The sequence below is a fragment of the Carassius gibelio genome, chromosome B5, assembly GCF_023724105.1.
Source record: "Carassius gibelio isolate Cgi1373 ecotype wild population from Czech Republic chromosome B5, carGib1.2-hapl.c, whole genome shotgun sequence".
NCBI lineage: Eukaryota > Metazoa > Chordata > Actinopteri > Cypriniformes > Cyprinidae > Carassius > Carassius gibelio.
Genome location: NC_068400.1, coordinates 5041913 through 5057023, shown reverse-complemented (window position 1 = coordinate 5057023; position 15111 = coordinate 5041913). Strand labels below are relative to the sequence as shown.

The window sequence follows — 15111 nt, the reverse complement described above, 5'->3', positions numbered from 1 at the left end:
CTGATGACAAAATAAAACATGATGCGCCGATGTGGCGAGGGGAAGCCGAGCCATAGGCCTACACCAGAAAACATAGAGGACTTACACTGGGAAAAGAAACATGCAAATACAGTAGGTTCTAGCAGGGGCAACTACATAGGCATGTGCAACTGAGTCCATATCTGAAGCACTTGAACCTTCCAGTACATGCCTTGTTGCACCCACATTTGGTCAATTCCCAACAGCAGGTGGAAGTGGAGTCCAGAAGCCTTTCCACTCTTCGTCCTTTTTAACCCATCCCCAGTCGGAAAGGCTCGGCATTTGTGGATGTCACTTCAATGCACACGTATCCACCCATCTAAGAAGCATGTTTGGCATACTCTTTGAGTGCTGCTTGAGTTGGTGGGACAAAGTCATATTGTCTTTGCTTTCTGGCAAAGAGATCAAGCCTGGCCTCATTCACAGTGGTGACATCGCTGGACCTGTCATACATTATCACAGGGGTAGGCAAGTTCGGTCCTAGAGAGCCACAGTCCTGCACAGTTCAGCTCCAACCCTGAAAAAAAACTCACCTGCCTGTACCTTAGTAATCCTGAATGGATTGATGAGCTTGTTCAGGTGTGTTTGATTAGGGTTGAAGCTGAACTCTGTAGGTCTGCGGCTCTCTAGGACCATATTGCCTACCCCTGCATTAGCACAACAAATCTCTTCAAAGAGAATGATATTCTGCTCCGTTTCTTGTCAATGTGTTTTCTATGTCATCACCTTCATCTAGTCGGGTTGGACTAAGTAAGATTGGCAGAGCATTGATCTTATGAAATAATGGAAAATTTCTTGCAGTGGTATCATAATCAGTATCAATCAATCAATCACCTTTATTTATATAGTGCTTTAAACAAAATACATTGCGCCAAAGCACTGAACAACATTCATTTGGAAAACAGTGTCTCAATAATGCAAAATGATAGTTAAAGGCAGTTCATCATTGAATTCAGTTATGTCATCTCTGTTCAGTTGAAATAGTGTCTGTTTTTATTTTCAATCAAGTCAATGATATCGCTGTAGATGAAGTGTAAGTGTATACGAGTATGATCGTGCTCTCTGTTGAATAAACTTGGATGAATGAGTTTTTCCTTGGTGTCCTGCTGACAAATGAAACATCTGTCCCAGTTAGTTTTCTCAACTGTTATGATGGCTTCTGCCATGTCAGCAGCAAATGTATAGGCAGAGGCAGAGGGTTTATCCTTTTACCACCTTTTACGAAGCACTTTGTTGTATGGGATACAACTAAGTTCATGCCTTATAACCCTACTCTTAGTCCGATCGTTCATCCAATGCCATTTATATCCCGTGCGACCTGTCCACCATCTGGTTAACTAAAACCCCATTAACCTTGGCTCGGCTCTCCCGCGCTGGCAAAACCTGTCAATTCAGGTGCAGCTATCTAACTGTTTTGGGGTAGATAAGACTGCATTTGGGATACTAACTTTACAATTAGCTGACATTGAACCCCACTCTGAGTTTAACAGCAGTGATATATCACCATTGTGCCCTGGTAGTGCAGATATTCACTCTTGTATAATCTATCTATAATCAACAAATTAACACAACTGTATTTTGATGCATTAAAAGTTGTTCTTTAGTATAATATAAAATAAAATGACACCATATCATCCTTAAAGCTGCGGTAGGGAACTTTTGACACTCTAGCGGTTAATAAACAGAACTGCTTGTGTCTTGCGGAAGAACATCGTAGCCGGAACTACTTCTCTCTGTTTATGTCTATGAAGAATCACAAAGGTACTGGGTTACTCCGCCGCGGTACCCCAGAAGCAATCTAAAATAGTCCGAATATAAACACTTATTATAGGTGCACCCTAGTGATTCAGGACAAGCTAAAAACACAGTTTGGAAAATGGATTCATGGTGTACTCGCTTATTATATACATTTTTCTACATTTTGAACACAAACAAAGTTACGGAACGCAGCTCTGATTGGTTGATTTCTTACCGGGAGCGGTCAGTAACTGCAAATGGCAATAGGACCACTGGAAGGAGCCAGAGGAGCTTGATTTTTTTCACAGATTATCTGTCTCATATTCTACTGTTAGGACATAATGACAGGATTAACAAATATGTAAAAAAATATATTTACAAAAGTTACCTACTGCAGCTTTAATGAAAAAACAAAAAAACAATACATTTCTATTGGAAAATTGATCTTTTGAGGATCCAGGGGTCGGCCATCTTGAAAATAGAAATTTCAAGTGGTTAAGAGTGTTTTCTTGTCAAGCAACCCTTAGAGACTGCTCATACCAATTTGCATGCTTATGTCACTAACTAAACAATTATATTGCTTAACTGCTCCATTTAGGTGGTGGTAATCTTGAAAAATGGCCGCCATCTTGGAATTTCAAGTAGCTGTAGGTGGCTTATTGTCAAGTGACCCAAAGAGACTGCCCATGCCAATTTTCATGCTTGTATCAACAAATAAACCAGTACTATATCACTTAACTGCTCCACTAAGGTGTCAGCCATCTTGACAAATGGGCGCCATCTTGAAATTTCAAGTGGCTCGGACAATTTTCTTGTCAAGTGACCCATGGAGACTGCTCATGCCAATTTTCATGCTTGTATCATAAACTGAACGATTCTGCCAAACATAAGCACTTAGCCGCTCCACTATTACTCATATCATAGTTTCAGAAGTTGTAAAGAACACTTATCACTGTATGTTGCTCTGTTATTTTTGGAGATCTGCCCCCTTTCACTTTTATTATTACTGAAAGTTAAAGTGTACATGGTTTCATACTACATGGGGTAGAGTAAAAAATGACAGACAAATTTGTGTAAACTATCCCCTGAAGTGAAATGTTACACCACACTCTCAGAGAAAAAAAAAAGGTACAAAAGTTGTAACTGGGGAGGTACCTTTTCAAAAGGCACACCTTTGTACCTAAACAGTACATATTGGTACTTTAAAGATACAAGTACCTAAAGTGAACATATTAGTAGCTAAAAGGTACAAAAGTGTACCTTTTGTAAAGGTACAACCCCAGAGACGCTTTTGTACCTTTTTTTCTGAGAGTGCAGCTTATCATAAAACAAGATCAGTCAATACGTCATAATATGTTACCTGTTAGGTGAGAGCCTTGCATCATGCTCTGACACAAAGCAGAGCATCAAAACCATCTCTGCTGTCCGATAGAAAAAAAATCCTATAAATCCAACTTAGCAAACGTTTTATATAAACTATTTAAGTGCATTATTTTCTAGGTACAAAGTGTATGTAGTACCTTGTTTGACAAGCTTTCTATCTTTTCCTGGTCTAACCGATGTTGACGGGATAGTGCCTCCAGGGTGAGGGCCGATCGCTCCACCTCCCTGTTCAACACACACACTATGTTCTCCAATGCTGTGACTTTCTGCTGTACACCAGGACCGCCTCCTCTTCCTGCATTATGGCCAGCAGCATGAGCCCCCAATGGAGATGCATCTTCAGGTCCACGATACAATCCCAGTCCAGAATCTTCCTGCCACTCTCCTGTCCCCTCTGCCCGCTGGCGCACAGAGGACAGCACGGCTAGCATGAGACGCAAATGTTCCGTCATGCTGGTCTGCTCATGCTCCTGCTGCTTACCACTGTCAACCTATACAAAAAATACTTACATTAACACCATATTAAAAAGGGTTGCATACAATTATATAAAATCATTTCTTTGATGTTAAAAGTATTTATTAATTTATGTTGAAAAATGTCCTGTGGTTACCAAGTGAAAGAAAGGGTTAAACACATAATTGAAGACACTATTAACACACAATTATCATTATTAACTAGTTGCTTATTAGCATGCTTCTTGAAAATCAACTGATTTTAACAGTTGCTATATAATAATTAAAAGCTTTTGTTAATGTTGCTGCTACTGAGATGTGATTTGGGTAAGAATTGGAGGCAGGTTTGGTTGAATGGGTAGGTTTATGATTTGATTAGGGGGTCAACTGTGTACAGGGATCAATCTGATTACTATAAGGGAACATTCATTTATATGTAATATAAATACATTATAAATGAACAATGATTTTTTTGATAAATGAACAATAATTTTCTGGTTTGTGTTATTCTGTTAATGTACGATTCAAGGAATATTCTGTTTAATGTTTTACAGTAGGATTCTAATATAAGTGCTGAGACAATAAAAACCATAAGGCACTCAAATTACAATGTGATTTATGTCTTTAACAAACATTTAGGTAAACTTAAATAACCACCCTTTACACAAATGTCGTTACAGCAGCTAAAAGTCTAATGCCCATAAAGGCACTGAATGATTAATAAACATTTATAAACATTTAAAAATATATAAATAATTTACATTAAAATAAAAAATATTTATTAAAAAATGATTTGTAAAGATGTGTAAATAGTAGAAGTCTACACAACAAACGAAGAACCATTATAAGGCATTTACAGACTTTAAGAGTTTATAAGTATTATATTTAAACTAATAGTTTGGAAGTACTAAAAAATAACTAATTAAGCTATTTTTTTCACAACATTTGTAAATGTAAAAAAGAGCATTAGGTAATATGTGGACTGAAGTTGAATGAAATTTCTTAGCATTCAAAAGTACATTAAAACTTGTAATCATTGTATAAATTTCGATAAAATAATTTGTAGATTTTTGAAAGTGCTTGATCATAAGAATTTAGCATTTTATGATATTTGTAAGCATTTACATAATAAAATGATATAAATAATTATATGTTAATCATTAGGTAATGTTTAATAAGTTCTTTGGTCAAATAACAAACACATTAGCCAGTAAATTACCATTAAGAGATCAAGGACTTTTTCAAAAACACCTGTAAATTCATTTTAATTTACCGGTATGAGAAGTTGTAACATTACCGACATCTACTCTGGACCATTTCAAAGCCATTGAAATTAAAAAAAAAAAGAAAAAAAAAAAAAACTTATGCAAATGACGTATTTACTCTGTGCTGTGTAGTTCAGTCTAATATGATGTCTCTGGGCCAAAAGCTCTGCATGAATATGAATGTTAGACAAATATTATCAACAAAAACACTGACCGCATATATTCCTCCACGTTTACAAACACAACACCAGGAGGTGAAGCCGTTTAGAGGTAATTTCTGGTTAATGATGTCACAGAATTTACCTGTAATTTGAAACTGATATATAAATGGTACTTTACCTAAAAAAGAGAGCATCATTGCCTGTGTGAACAGTGCATTTTTGTATTTACCAGTAAAGTCGTTCTGAAAATGTTATGGCAATTTACTGGTATTACTGTGTGAAAGGGGCTATTATCTAATATTTCTAGCTATTTACATTTACATTTATTCATTTAGCAGATGCTTTTATCCAAAGCGACTTGCAAATGAGGACAGTGGAAGCAATCAAAAACAACAAAAAGAGCAATGATATATAAGTGCTATAACAAGTCTCAGTTAGGTTAACACAGTACACGTAGCATGGGCTTTAAAAAAATTTAATAAATAAAAAGAAAACCGATAGAATAAAAAAAAAATATCATATTAAATTAAATTCTTAAGCTATTTGAATATATAATAATCACTGTTGGGTAGGCTTAGTTACTCAAAAAAGTAATCCGCTATAATGACTAGTTCTTTAAAATTTTAATTTGATTAAATAAGTTATCAAACCTAAAAAACACTACAAAGAGAAACTATAGTTCTTAACTGAATATTAACTGAAAAAAATACATAAGTAATCTATTATTTTTATTTTTGTGAAGTTACCTAACACCAGTTCCTTACCTTACTTAGTTTTTTCATCTATAAAGTATTTCCCCTAATGATTCACTTTGCAAGTACAAATTAAGGTAATGCACACATTTAATACCTAGCAATGTCATTGAGTTTAGGACTTTTCTAACCCACACTCCAGACTATTTAATTAGTTTGGTTCTATTCTAAAAAATAATGCGAAAGCAAAGCATGAACTGAAAGACACAAACAGATGCCATAGTTCTAAGTATTGTGACCAAATTATTTCAAGGCTTTTGAAACTTATGAAGCATTTCAGAACAGCTAACAGAGAGTAACAAAACACCACAAATGAAATAAAATACTTTCTGTAGACCTTTGAGCAATAATTTCTTGCCTTAGTTTTATTCTGAACTTAACTACATTCATAAGAAACAAATACACACCACCGCCCTGCAGCCAATTTCACTGAACTGGCATGCTGACTTAGACTTTGCACAAGACTTGATGTGCTCTTGAAACTGAAAAAAAGGAGGGGAAAATCAGAGGGAAAAAAGTCAACACATGATTATGACAACAAATAATTAGAAGCACTGTGTGAAAAAAAAAAATATATAATTTACAGGCTAATATATATTTAACAGAGTATTTACATTAATACTGACAAATACTGTAATTCAAGCATAAACAATATATGGCTGAAAATGCAGACCAACCTTCTCTCTGGGGATTTTCTTTTTACCACAGTCTTTGCATTGCATGGGGAATTTCTGACATATTTCATCATGTGCCTGTGACACAAAAAAGTAATGTAGAAAGGAGAATCAGCAAAGATAATGATATCAACAACTATTTTCCTCACTCTTTGTGCTTCAACCCCTATGGATTTCATTTCCATTTAATTTGCCTTTTCATTTCCTATGATTCTTATATTAATAATTATTATTTTAATAATCACAAAATATTTATTTTTATCTGTGTTAATAACAAACACCATAACAAATACAATATAAGAAATAAACAAATTAAATAGACATAGAGATGAAGAAACCAAATATTCAAACGTAAAATTACTGCATAGCATCAGTGTTTCAACTATAATTAAACTGATTATTATTAAAACTACGAAAGTTACTCAGTCAAGATCAGCAAGTGATTCCCTCTTTTTCTTTTATTGTTTGGTAAACATAAATGAAACAGATAGCAGCAGGTTTATTATATTAAGACCTAATGCACAGACCTAATATAATGTTACACATCAGATCCCCTCAACTGACTATGTTTACAAGAATACTCACTAACAGACAGATATTTTAAAAAAATGTCTTTATGTATCTGGCCATTCAAGTGCAATATGTCGCTAAAGAGAACTGAATTCGGGAACGCATGCTGAGAGGTGGCTTTTTGTGCATGTGCTTCAGCTGTTTGCCAGATAGCGCGAATAATCTTTTTCGTGGCTTATTGCACTTTTTTAAAGGGGGGTGAAATGCTACTTCATGCATACTGAGTTTTTTACACTGTTAAAGAGTTGGATTCCCATGCTAAACATGGACAAAGTTTCAAAAATTAAGTTGTACGTTTGAAGGAGTATTTCTGTTCCAAAAATACTCCTTCCGGTTTGTCACAAGTTTCGGAAAGTTTTTTTCGAGTATGGCTCTGTGTGACGTTAGATGGAGCGGAATTTCCTTATATGGGTCCTGATGGCATGTCTGCCGGAAGAGCGCGCGCTCCCGTATAGCAGAGCAATGAGAGGCTGAGCACAGACAATCACTGATCAGAGCGAGAGTGTTGCGAAATGTCACAAAAGGAGTGTGTTTTTGGTTGCCAGGGCAAGACAACCCTGCACAGATTACCAAAGAAAAAACAGCATTAAGGGACCAGTGGATGGAGTTTATTTTTACAGAGCATCAACGGAGTTGTGCAAGTGTTTGTGTTTGTTCCCTGCATTTCGAAAATGCTTGTTTTACAAACAAGGCCCAGTTTGACGACGGATTTGTGTATCGTTTATTTCTTAAGGATGATGCAATCACGATCGTGTGTTGGAACCGCATGCGGTGAGTAAAACTGCTTAAAATATCTCTGCCTCCTTGTTTTTGCGTCCGCCTCCCATTGGAGACCCGGGTTCGAGCCCCGCTTGGAGCGAGTCGTTGCTGCTGCTGCTCTCGTTCAGTTTCAGCCTCGGGATCTGATTCTGGATCATAAATAAACAGCTGAATCTGACTGTTAGCCATGGTTTGTTTTGGATGATGGTTTTTTCCTCAAGGTAATGTCACAGCTTCCAAATGCTCTCAACGCAAAAACCTACTGGCGCTCGTGATTCTTTAGCTCCGCCCACACGCCACGCCTTCAGTCGGTCGTGTTTTTCCGGGAAAAATCGGTACAGACTATCTTTCTCTTATGAATATAATAAAACTAAAGACTTTTTGGAGTTATGAAGGATGCAGTACTACTCTATAGGTACTTAAGATTAACAGGATATTGAGTGAAAACGGGCATTTCACCCCCCCTTTAAACCAAGCACATCCTGTGCTCTATTCTCTCATTCATGCATGTTCTTTTTGTGAAACTGAAAATGCAAGTGCTTTGTTATTTAATATTAGGGGTACTTTAATTACAATGAAACAGTACTATAATATGTATGATAGGTCTATTAAAGGTGCCATCTGTAATGTTTGGCAAAAAAAAATCAAGTCATACTCCACATTCCATAACAGATGGGGGCAGTATGCCTCAATAAAGTGAATTGGTCTACTCTAGAGTAACAAACGAGAAACGGCATAGTCTCTATGCTCCGCCCCTACCTTCACAACAACACTACAGCCATAGCCGAAGCCTAACTGTGCGTTCACACCGCCTGCGTCGAGGGCGTCAAAAATCGCTCTTGCCGCTCTGCTCACGACGCTGCAGAAAGATTTGTGAGCGCTCAGACGCTCTAACATAGATCGAATGCTTATTTTGTATTTAAAGCGCCCACAAAGCAAACAAGCTTGTTGATCTCGTGCAGACTAACCACAAGGAGTTATAACCTCATTAAATATTGTTGTGGACGAAATATTATGATCCTTTACTTAAAATGAACAATCTCAGACACCTTGGTCCACGTATCACTTTTAATTAATTTTTTTTATGTCCCTGTAGGCAAACAGGGACACATCATAGATTAATACAAATGCTAAACTGCAATAATCAACCTGTCCTTTATTCTGCTTGAGAACTAATGTGCCAACTCTCAAGCATTCACCGTAAGACACACGCAATTGACTCTTTTCACACGCTTTCACGCCACACATCAATTTTTTCACGCACAGAAAAACCACGAAGCAAAGAGGACACGGAGACCAACAGACTAGACAGAGCAGGTTAGTTATGATACATAGGGCTGTGCAAAAAATCGAATGCGATTTTCATGCACCTCTCATCAGTAAAGACGCACCTGTAATTAGAAGTATATCTCCAGCATGTGCATTCAGATCAGGGTTGCCAGGTTTTCACAACAAATCCTGCCCAGTTGCTTCTTAAAACTAGTCCAAAACTAGCCCAATCGCGTTTCCGAGAGGTTCCCCGATAAAAATTGCTTCCCGGGGTTAAAATATAAATTTTTGGGAAGGGTTTCCCTGGTAAAATTAGCATTTTAGGGGCTAAATATCACGTTATTGGTATTGGGATTGCTTCAAACCGCGGACATGATAAACAACCGCAGACTTGGCAACACTGGTTCAGGTGGAGCGGCAGTAACTGCACAGAGCCTTAGTCTAACGACAACTAACACAAAATCGCTTTCAAAATCGACAAAGAATCCCCTGCGATTTTAACATCGATGTTGTGTAGATTGTCAGTGAATTACGGCTTCGTGTAGTAAATGCCAACCAGTGTTGCCAAGTCTGTGGTGGTTGTTTTTCATGTCCGCTGGTCACAGCGACCCCAATACAAATAACGTGATATTTAGCCCCTAAAATGCGAATTATACCAAGGCAACCCTGCTAAAAAAACTATATTTTAACCCCGCGAAACAATGTTTTATCGGGGAACCTTCTTGAAGCGAGATTGGGCTAGTTTTGAGAAGCAACTGGGCAGGATTTGTTGTGAAAACCTGGCAATTCTGATCTGAACACACGTACTGGAGATATACTCCTAATTACAGGAGCGTCTTTACTGATGAGATGTACATGAGTAAAGACATGCACAGCCCTATATAATAAAATGGGTAACGTTAAGTTATAGCTAGCTAATTATCAAACGCAGCTACGGTTAGCCATTGCTAACATTAGCACGTTTATCGAACAGCCTTCGATACATTTCTATGTTATAACTTCCCGAAAACAAATACACAAACATATAAAACAAACTTCTAGCGAAATACTAACAGCATCTAACTTGCAAGTTCGGAGTCGAACCTCATTTCTTTCAGGTCCATCAGTTGTCTCCAGCGATTAAAAGCAGTGCCGATGTTTACTCTGGTATTCTTATCGGATTTGATTTGTGATTCCGAGCGCGGTTGTTTCCCTGTAGCGGGTGTTGGTCTCTTGCCAAGGGCTTCAGCTATCCTTCCGCTCTCTTCTCTGAACTGAAAGTAGTGGGCTGTACTTTCCACACGATTGACAACAGGTCCAGGTACGCCCTGCGAGTTATTCGTTGCAGGTTGGCTGGTGGTTATGTTGCCCGCATACCACCTCTCACGGCCGAAACTGGTATTACAACACCTGCCGAGCCGGGGCTAGTAATGCTAATGCTAATTAAGGTTGATATCTCTGCAGCACTATAACTTGACATTTTTTTAATGACATCATCGCCTTTATTTCTTCTCATTCTTTTGATGCGTGTAGGTCATGTTATGGATATTTTTACCTCAATTTCTGCATATGACACCTTTAAGACATTTTTCAAGAATTATTTTATTTTCATATTAATATGTGGAGTAACCGCTATACTCCACAGCTCTAGTTAAAACTGCAAACATTAAATGTACACAAACTACAGACCAATCAGTGGTCAACTTAAAGATAAGCCACTTCTAGGATTTGGATTACCTTAATTTCTTTGAAGATGAATGTGACCTTGCAGTATTTGCAGTTCAGGGTTCTGGCCTCGCATTCCCGCTCATTGTGGCGGTCTTTCTCACTGACCAAGATGAGTGCTTGACATGCTTCACATTTGACACGTTCAAAGTCACAACGACCTTCATGTTGACCCTAGTGAAGAAAAGAAGAATATGTAAATATCTATCTTAAATGCTGTGTTGAAAGGAAAAGTACCACGTTGTTGTGTACAATTCAACTCTTAAATTGTGCCCCATTCAATATTATCTTGAGAATATGAATAGCTTTTTATAGCTAGCTTTTGTTCATGCCCTTTATTCCCATGAGATGCATTTCCTGTTTTTAAGTTACTAAATGATCACAAGACTGACTGAAAGTACATAATGACCTTGTGGACAAGACAATCACAAGACAGAACAAGTTCATCTGCACAAGAATTTATACTAATTTGCATTTTCAGAATTCTGAGATGTAGAGTGGATTGGGGTAAACCGCAACACAAGGGGAAATCCATCCAAAATTAACAATTCTTTCATTGTTTACCCATACCCAAACCAACATTACTGATAAATAGGAGAAAATTAAATGTACTAGTTAATCTTTTTCATATGTAAAAGTTAACGTATTATTTTATATTATTTTGTTTTATATGAATATTTAAGTAACAAGAAAAAGAAAAGCCACGGCACAGCTATTACAGAAAACCAATAAAAAGTTTTACAATGTATGTATAGTTATGTACAGTTATGTAGTTCACTACATCTTTATAATTTTAGCTGTCATTCTCAGTTGTTTAAATCAAGGGTCATACATCTTCCACTGGTGTGTCTTTGTGCAAATGTCCTGTTTAATTATGCAAATTATATACAATAACGCTAGAGCTAAGGCCAATTCACGCTACGCTGACAGATGACCAAGTACATACATCACTTCTCAGACATTTCAAAACCTGAAAAACACAGATTCAACATGTTCAGTGAAAATAAATGTTGACCAACAACAACATACAGGGCTAACACACTGATCAGACAAAACCTGACACATGTGTATGTTGCAATTTGTCTGCATATGCAGTGTGAATTGAAACGGTGTGTGAAATACAGTATAATGGCCGTTATATCTGTAACTCAGATAAAAATAATAAAAAAGAAAAAGAAAAAGAGAGATAAGAAAGTCAGTCATAACTAGGGTTGGGAACCAAGAACCAGTTCTTATTCAGAACCGGTTCTGTGTTTTGAAAAGAACCTGAACTATGAGCAATTTCTACATTTCGGTTCCGAAAACGGTTCTGGTGCGACATGTAACCAAGCACTGTTAACAGACTTTAGGGGAATTTCTTACTTCATTTCTTTAGTTAAAGGGTAACCTAACCCTGTTCAGAGTCTGACTCCACCCACTGGCGATGGTGAAAAATGCTGAAAAGTGGGCAGAGCGCAGTGGAGATAGAGGGGACGTACCGAGGGCGGGGCTGAGCTGGTGGGGAGTAAACCAGAGACCCACAGTGATGGAATGATTGACAGCTGCTGTCATAGTTGCTAAAATGGAGAGTGACTGTAGTAAGTAGCTTTGAAACAGAGCGTTCATTTGAAGTAGAGGACCTTTCTCCCCCACCTTCAACTGAAGTGGAGGATGTCGAGGTGTCTGTGGACACAGGGCCAGGGCCTAAGCCATATCAATTTGAGCTGCTGGCTCAAACTGCAGTTTTAACTCCTGCATTGCGATCGGCATCCAACGATGCTAGCGAAGCAGCCACGCAAGAGAATGGGGCCAGTCTGACTAAGGCACTGCTTCGCTTTTCAGCGCGAGCTGTGTGGAGAAGCTCATCTCCACCTCCATTGCGTTGGAGAAGCAATCCCGCGTAAAATGCAGTTTGCACACTCAAGCTCTAGGCTGGAACTCGCGGTCTTCCAGGGCAAGTGCGTGCAACCACTGACGCCTAATTTTCAAGTCTGCTGGATAACGATGCAGTCCAGCACCAGTTCTGTTGCAACCAGCAACACTACACCTACGTACCATCCTGACCACTGTAAATAAATCTACGCTAACTTGAAGCTATCCTAACTGATGCAATACTATGCTTCTTACAATACTAATCTTACACTAATAACTATGCTAATTAACTACATAGGCTACACAAAATAATCTAAATAACTACAGTAAGTAGACATTCAAAAGGTCCTTTTTTACCACCGTGGATTTAGCCGCCGCAGCGTTTGTAAAGTGCATTTGCAGCTTTTGACCGCTGAGTGGCGCTTTAACCACAAGTTATCAAACAAGTGCATGAAAGCACATTTTCGCAAATAGACGTCAGTTTTGCCTCGCTGATGTGTTACATTTGACTGCTTCAGTCACAGAAAATGAAACAAAAACACTATAGTTTAAATATTTAATATATTTAATATTCACAGATGAAAGTTTGGTATTTATGAAGTTATGTGCATTTCTTAGAACGAATTCAAGCAGGATAAATGTCAAACCTGTGCCTGAGTCTGTGCTTATATTTTCTAAGCTACATGGTATTAAACCATATTTTAGATTTGACACATTTAAAAGGTGTGCAGTATTATTTATATTATATTAATTATGTGTTATATTATTCAAAAGAAATTGTGGTTTACTTTGTGGTTTACTTTGCATCGGAGCATTAAAAGTGGTTAATATATTATGCCTATATTTTAATTTATTTTTAAAATATAAATATATTTTTTCCGTTAATAAAACAACATGCATTTTTGTTATTCGTTACCTGTCCTTTATTTTGACATAACTTATTGGGAAAAGACATTTGTCTGTAAAATGATTAAGAAATTGTTGCATGTTTAAACATGAAGCACTGTATAATTTCGTTCCCATTATTTAGGCCTAATTTGCCTAAAACAAAAAACAAATCAAATTAAACCTGCACGATTAAATCTTTGAAACTCTAAAGAATTGACGGATTAATAAAACGTCCTCACGATTAAAGTCAACTTCTCTCATTATAATCAACAAAATTCACACAATCTAAAAAAGAGCTTTAGTAATTGACAACTTTTTAAAGGGAGCCTTCTTTACTTGCTTTTAAAGTTGGGCAATAGCATATGGCGTAAAAAAAAATCTGATTTATGATTTAAACTGATTTTTAAATCAATATTCAAATGACGAAAATTTTTACAAAACAATTTTAATATAGTTCTTTTTCATTCATTTAGCAGTCAAATTTATAACTGCAACAAGATGATTAAAAAAACAGTAATGTTATTACCTTAATGCTTGAAAGACCTTTATTTTTATTTATTTATTTATTTAATACCAGCCCATTATGCATCTAACCATCCACTCAGCGTTAAGAGCTGTTAAGATTAAAACTGGCAGCTCAGCAGTGAGTCAGTGTCATGGACGGAGGACCTGTTTATATATTTTCTAGTCTATATTTCCATCTCGTTATGCCGCTGGTTTATTTATTTATTTATTTCTTATAGAACTTATTTGCAAACTTGATGACATCACACTATAGTGTCAAATCATCTGAACCCAGTGTCAGAACATTTCATCATAAACAGAACGAGCATCAGTTCACTGATGGGGATCGTGTCCAGTGTATCCATCACTGTGTTCTGTTGTCTTTTGTTGGATCGCTCCACTTGTGTCCGGTGTAGACCTGGCGTGTGTTTTTTATTGTTTTATTTTACAGCACTGCTTGTTTTAATGTTTTTATTAAATATCTGTATTGACTGCATGGTCATATTATCATATTATTTACTGCCATGCGACCTGCAAAAGTAAAGCTTGGTTAGTGGATCAACGAGCATTGCTGCAGGTTGATTTTTGGCGGATGTGAGGTGCTTGTGCTGCTACGGTCGTCTTCATTTCGTCAGGTGAAACATCTCTCTCACTCGCAGCAGAGTCTGTGAGCAGCAACAACTTCCCCTCCACGCGCACTGATACAGGAACAAGCTCCCCCTTCACTCCATGGATAAAGTATTTCGGTATGTTTGAAATGTTATGTTCATAACGTAGCCTATAAAAAAATTAAACAATAAAAATAACAGGAGAGTTTCAAAGTGGCTTAAGCTATTTTGTGTAAACGATTTTCCCTATATCACATGCCAAACTAATAACATTGTAAGCATTAAGGCCCAATCCCAATTCTACACCTTAGCCCTTCCCCTCCGTTTCGCGTGTTCATGTGAAGGGGTAGGGGTGTCTCGATTCTCTTTTGGTTGGAGGGAAAGGTGTAAGGGGAAGGGCCAGATAGCCCTTCAAACGAAGATTTTTCGGGACCACACTTCAGACGAAGGGGTATGAATTATCTCGTAAACATGGCTGCTACAGCTAATGTCATATCATTACAGACTGTATGATA

General features: G+C 37.3%; 1 protein-coding gene across 6 annotated transcripts in view; it reads right to left on the bottom strand.

Annotated features, from left to right (window-relative positions):
• Nucleotides 1-15111, bottom strand: part of LOC127958691 (TNF receptor-associated factor 2) — a 68048-nt gene that overhangs the window by 21898 nt on the left and 31039 nt on the right. For all 6 annotated transcript variants that reach the window (XR_008154114.1, XM_052557657.1, XM_052557656.1 and 3 more), the window contains exons 5-8: nucleotides 10758-10919; nucleotides 6447-6521; nucleotides 6177-6251; nucleotides 3276-3629 (exon numbers count right to left, since the gene is read on the bottom strand). Coding sequence is in view for 5 of the 6 variants with exons in the window: in XM_052557657.1 (XP_052413617.1) it covers nucleotides 3276-3629; nucleotides 6177-6251; nucleotides 6447-6521; nucleotides 10758-10919 (666 nt within the window). In the remaining variant the exon portion in view is untranslated. The remainder of the gene's footprint in view (nucleotides 1-3275; nucleotides 3630-6176; nucleotides 6252-6446; nucleotides 6522-10757; nucleotides 10920-15111) is intronic.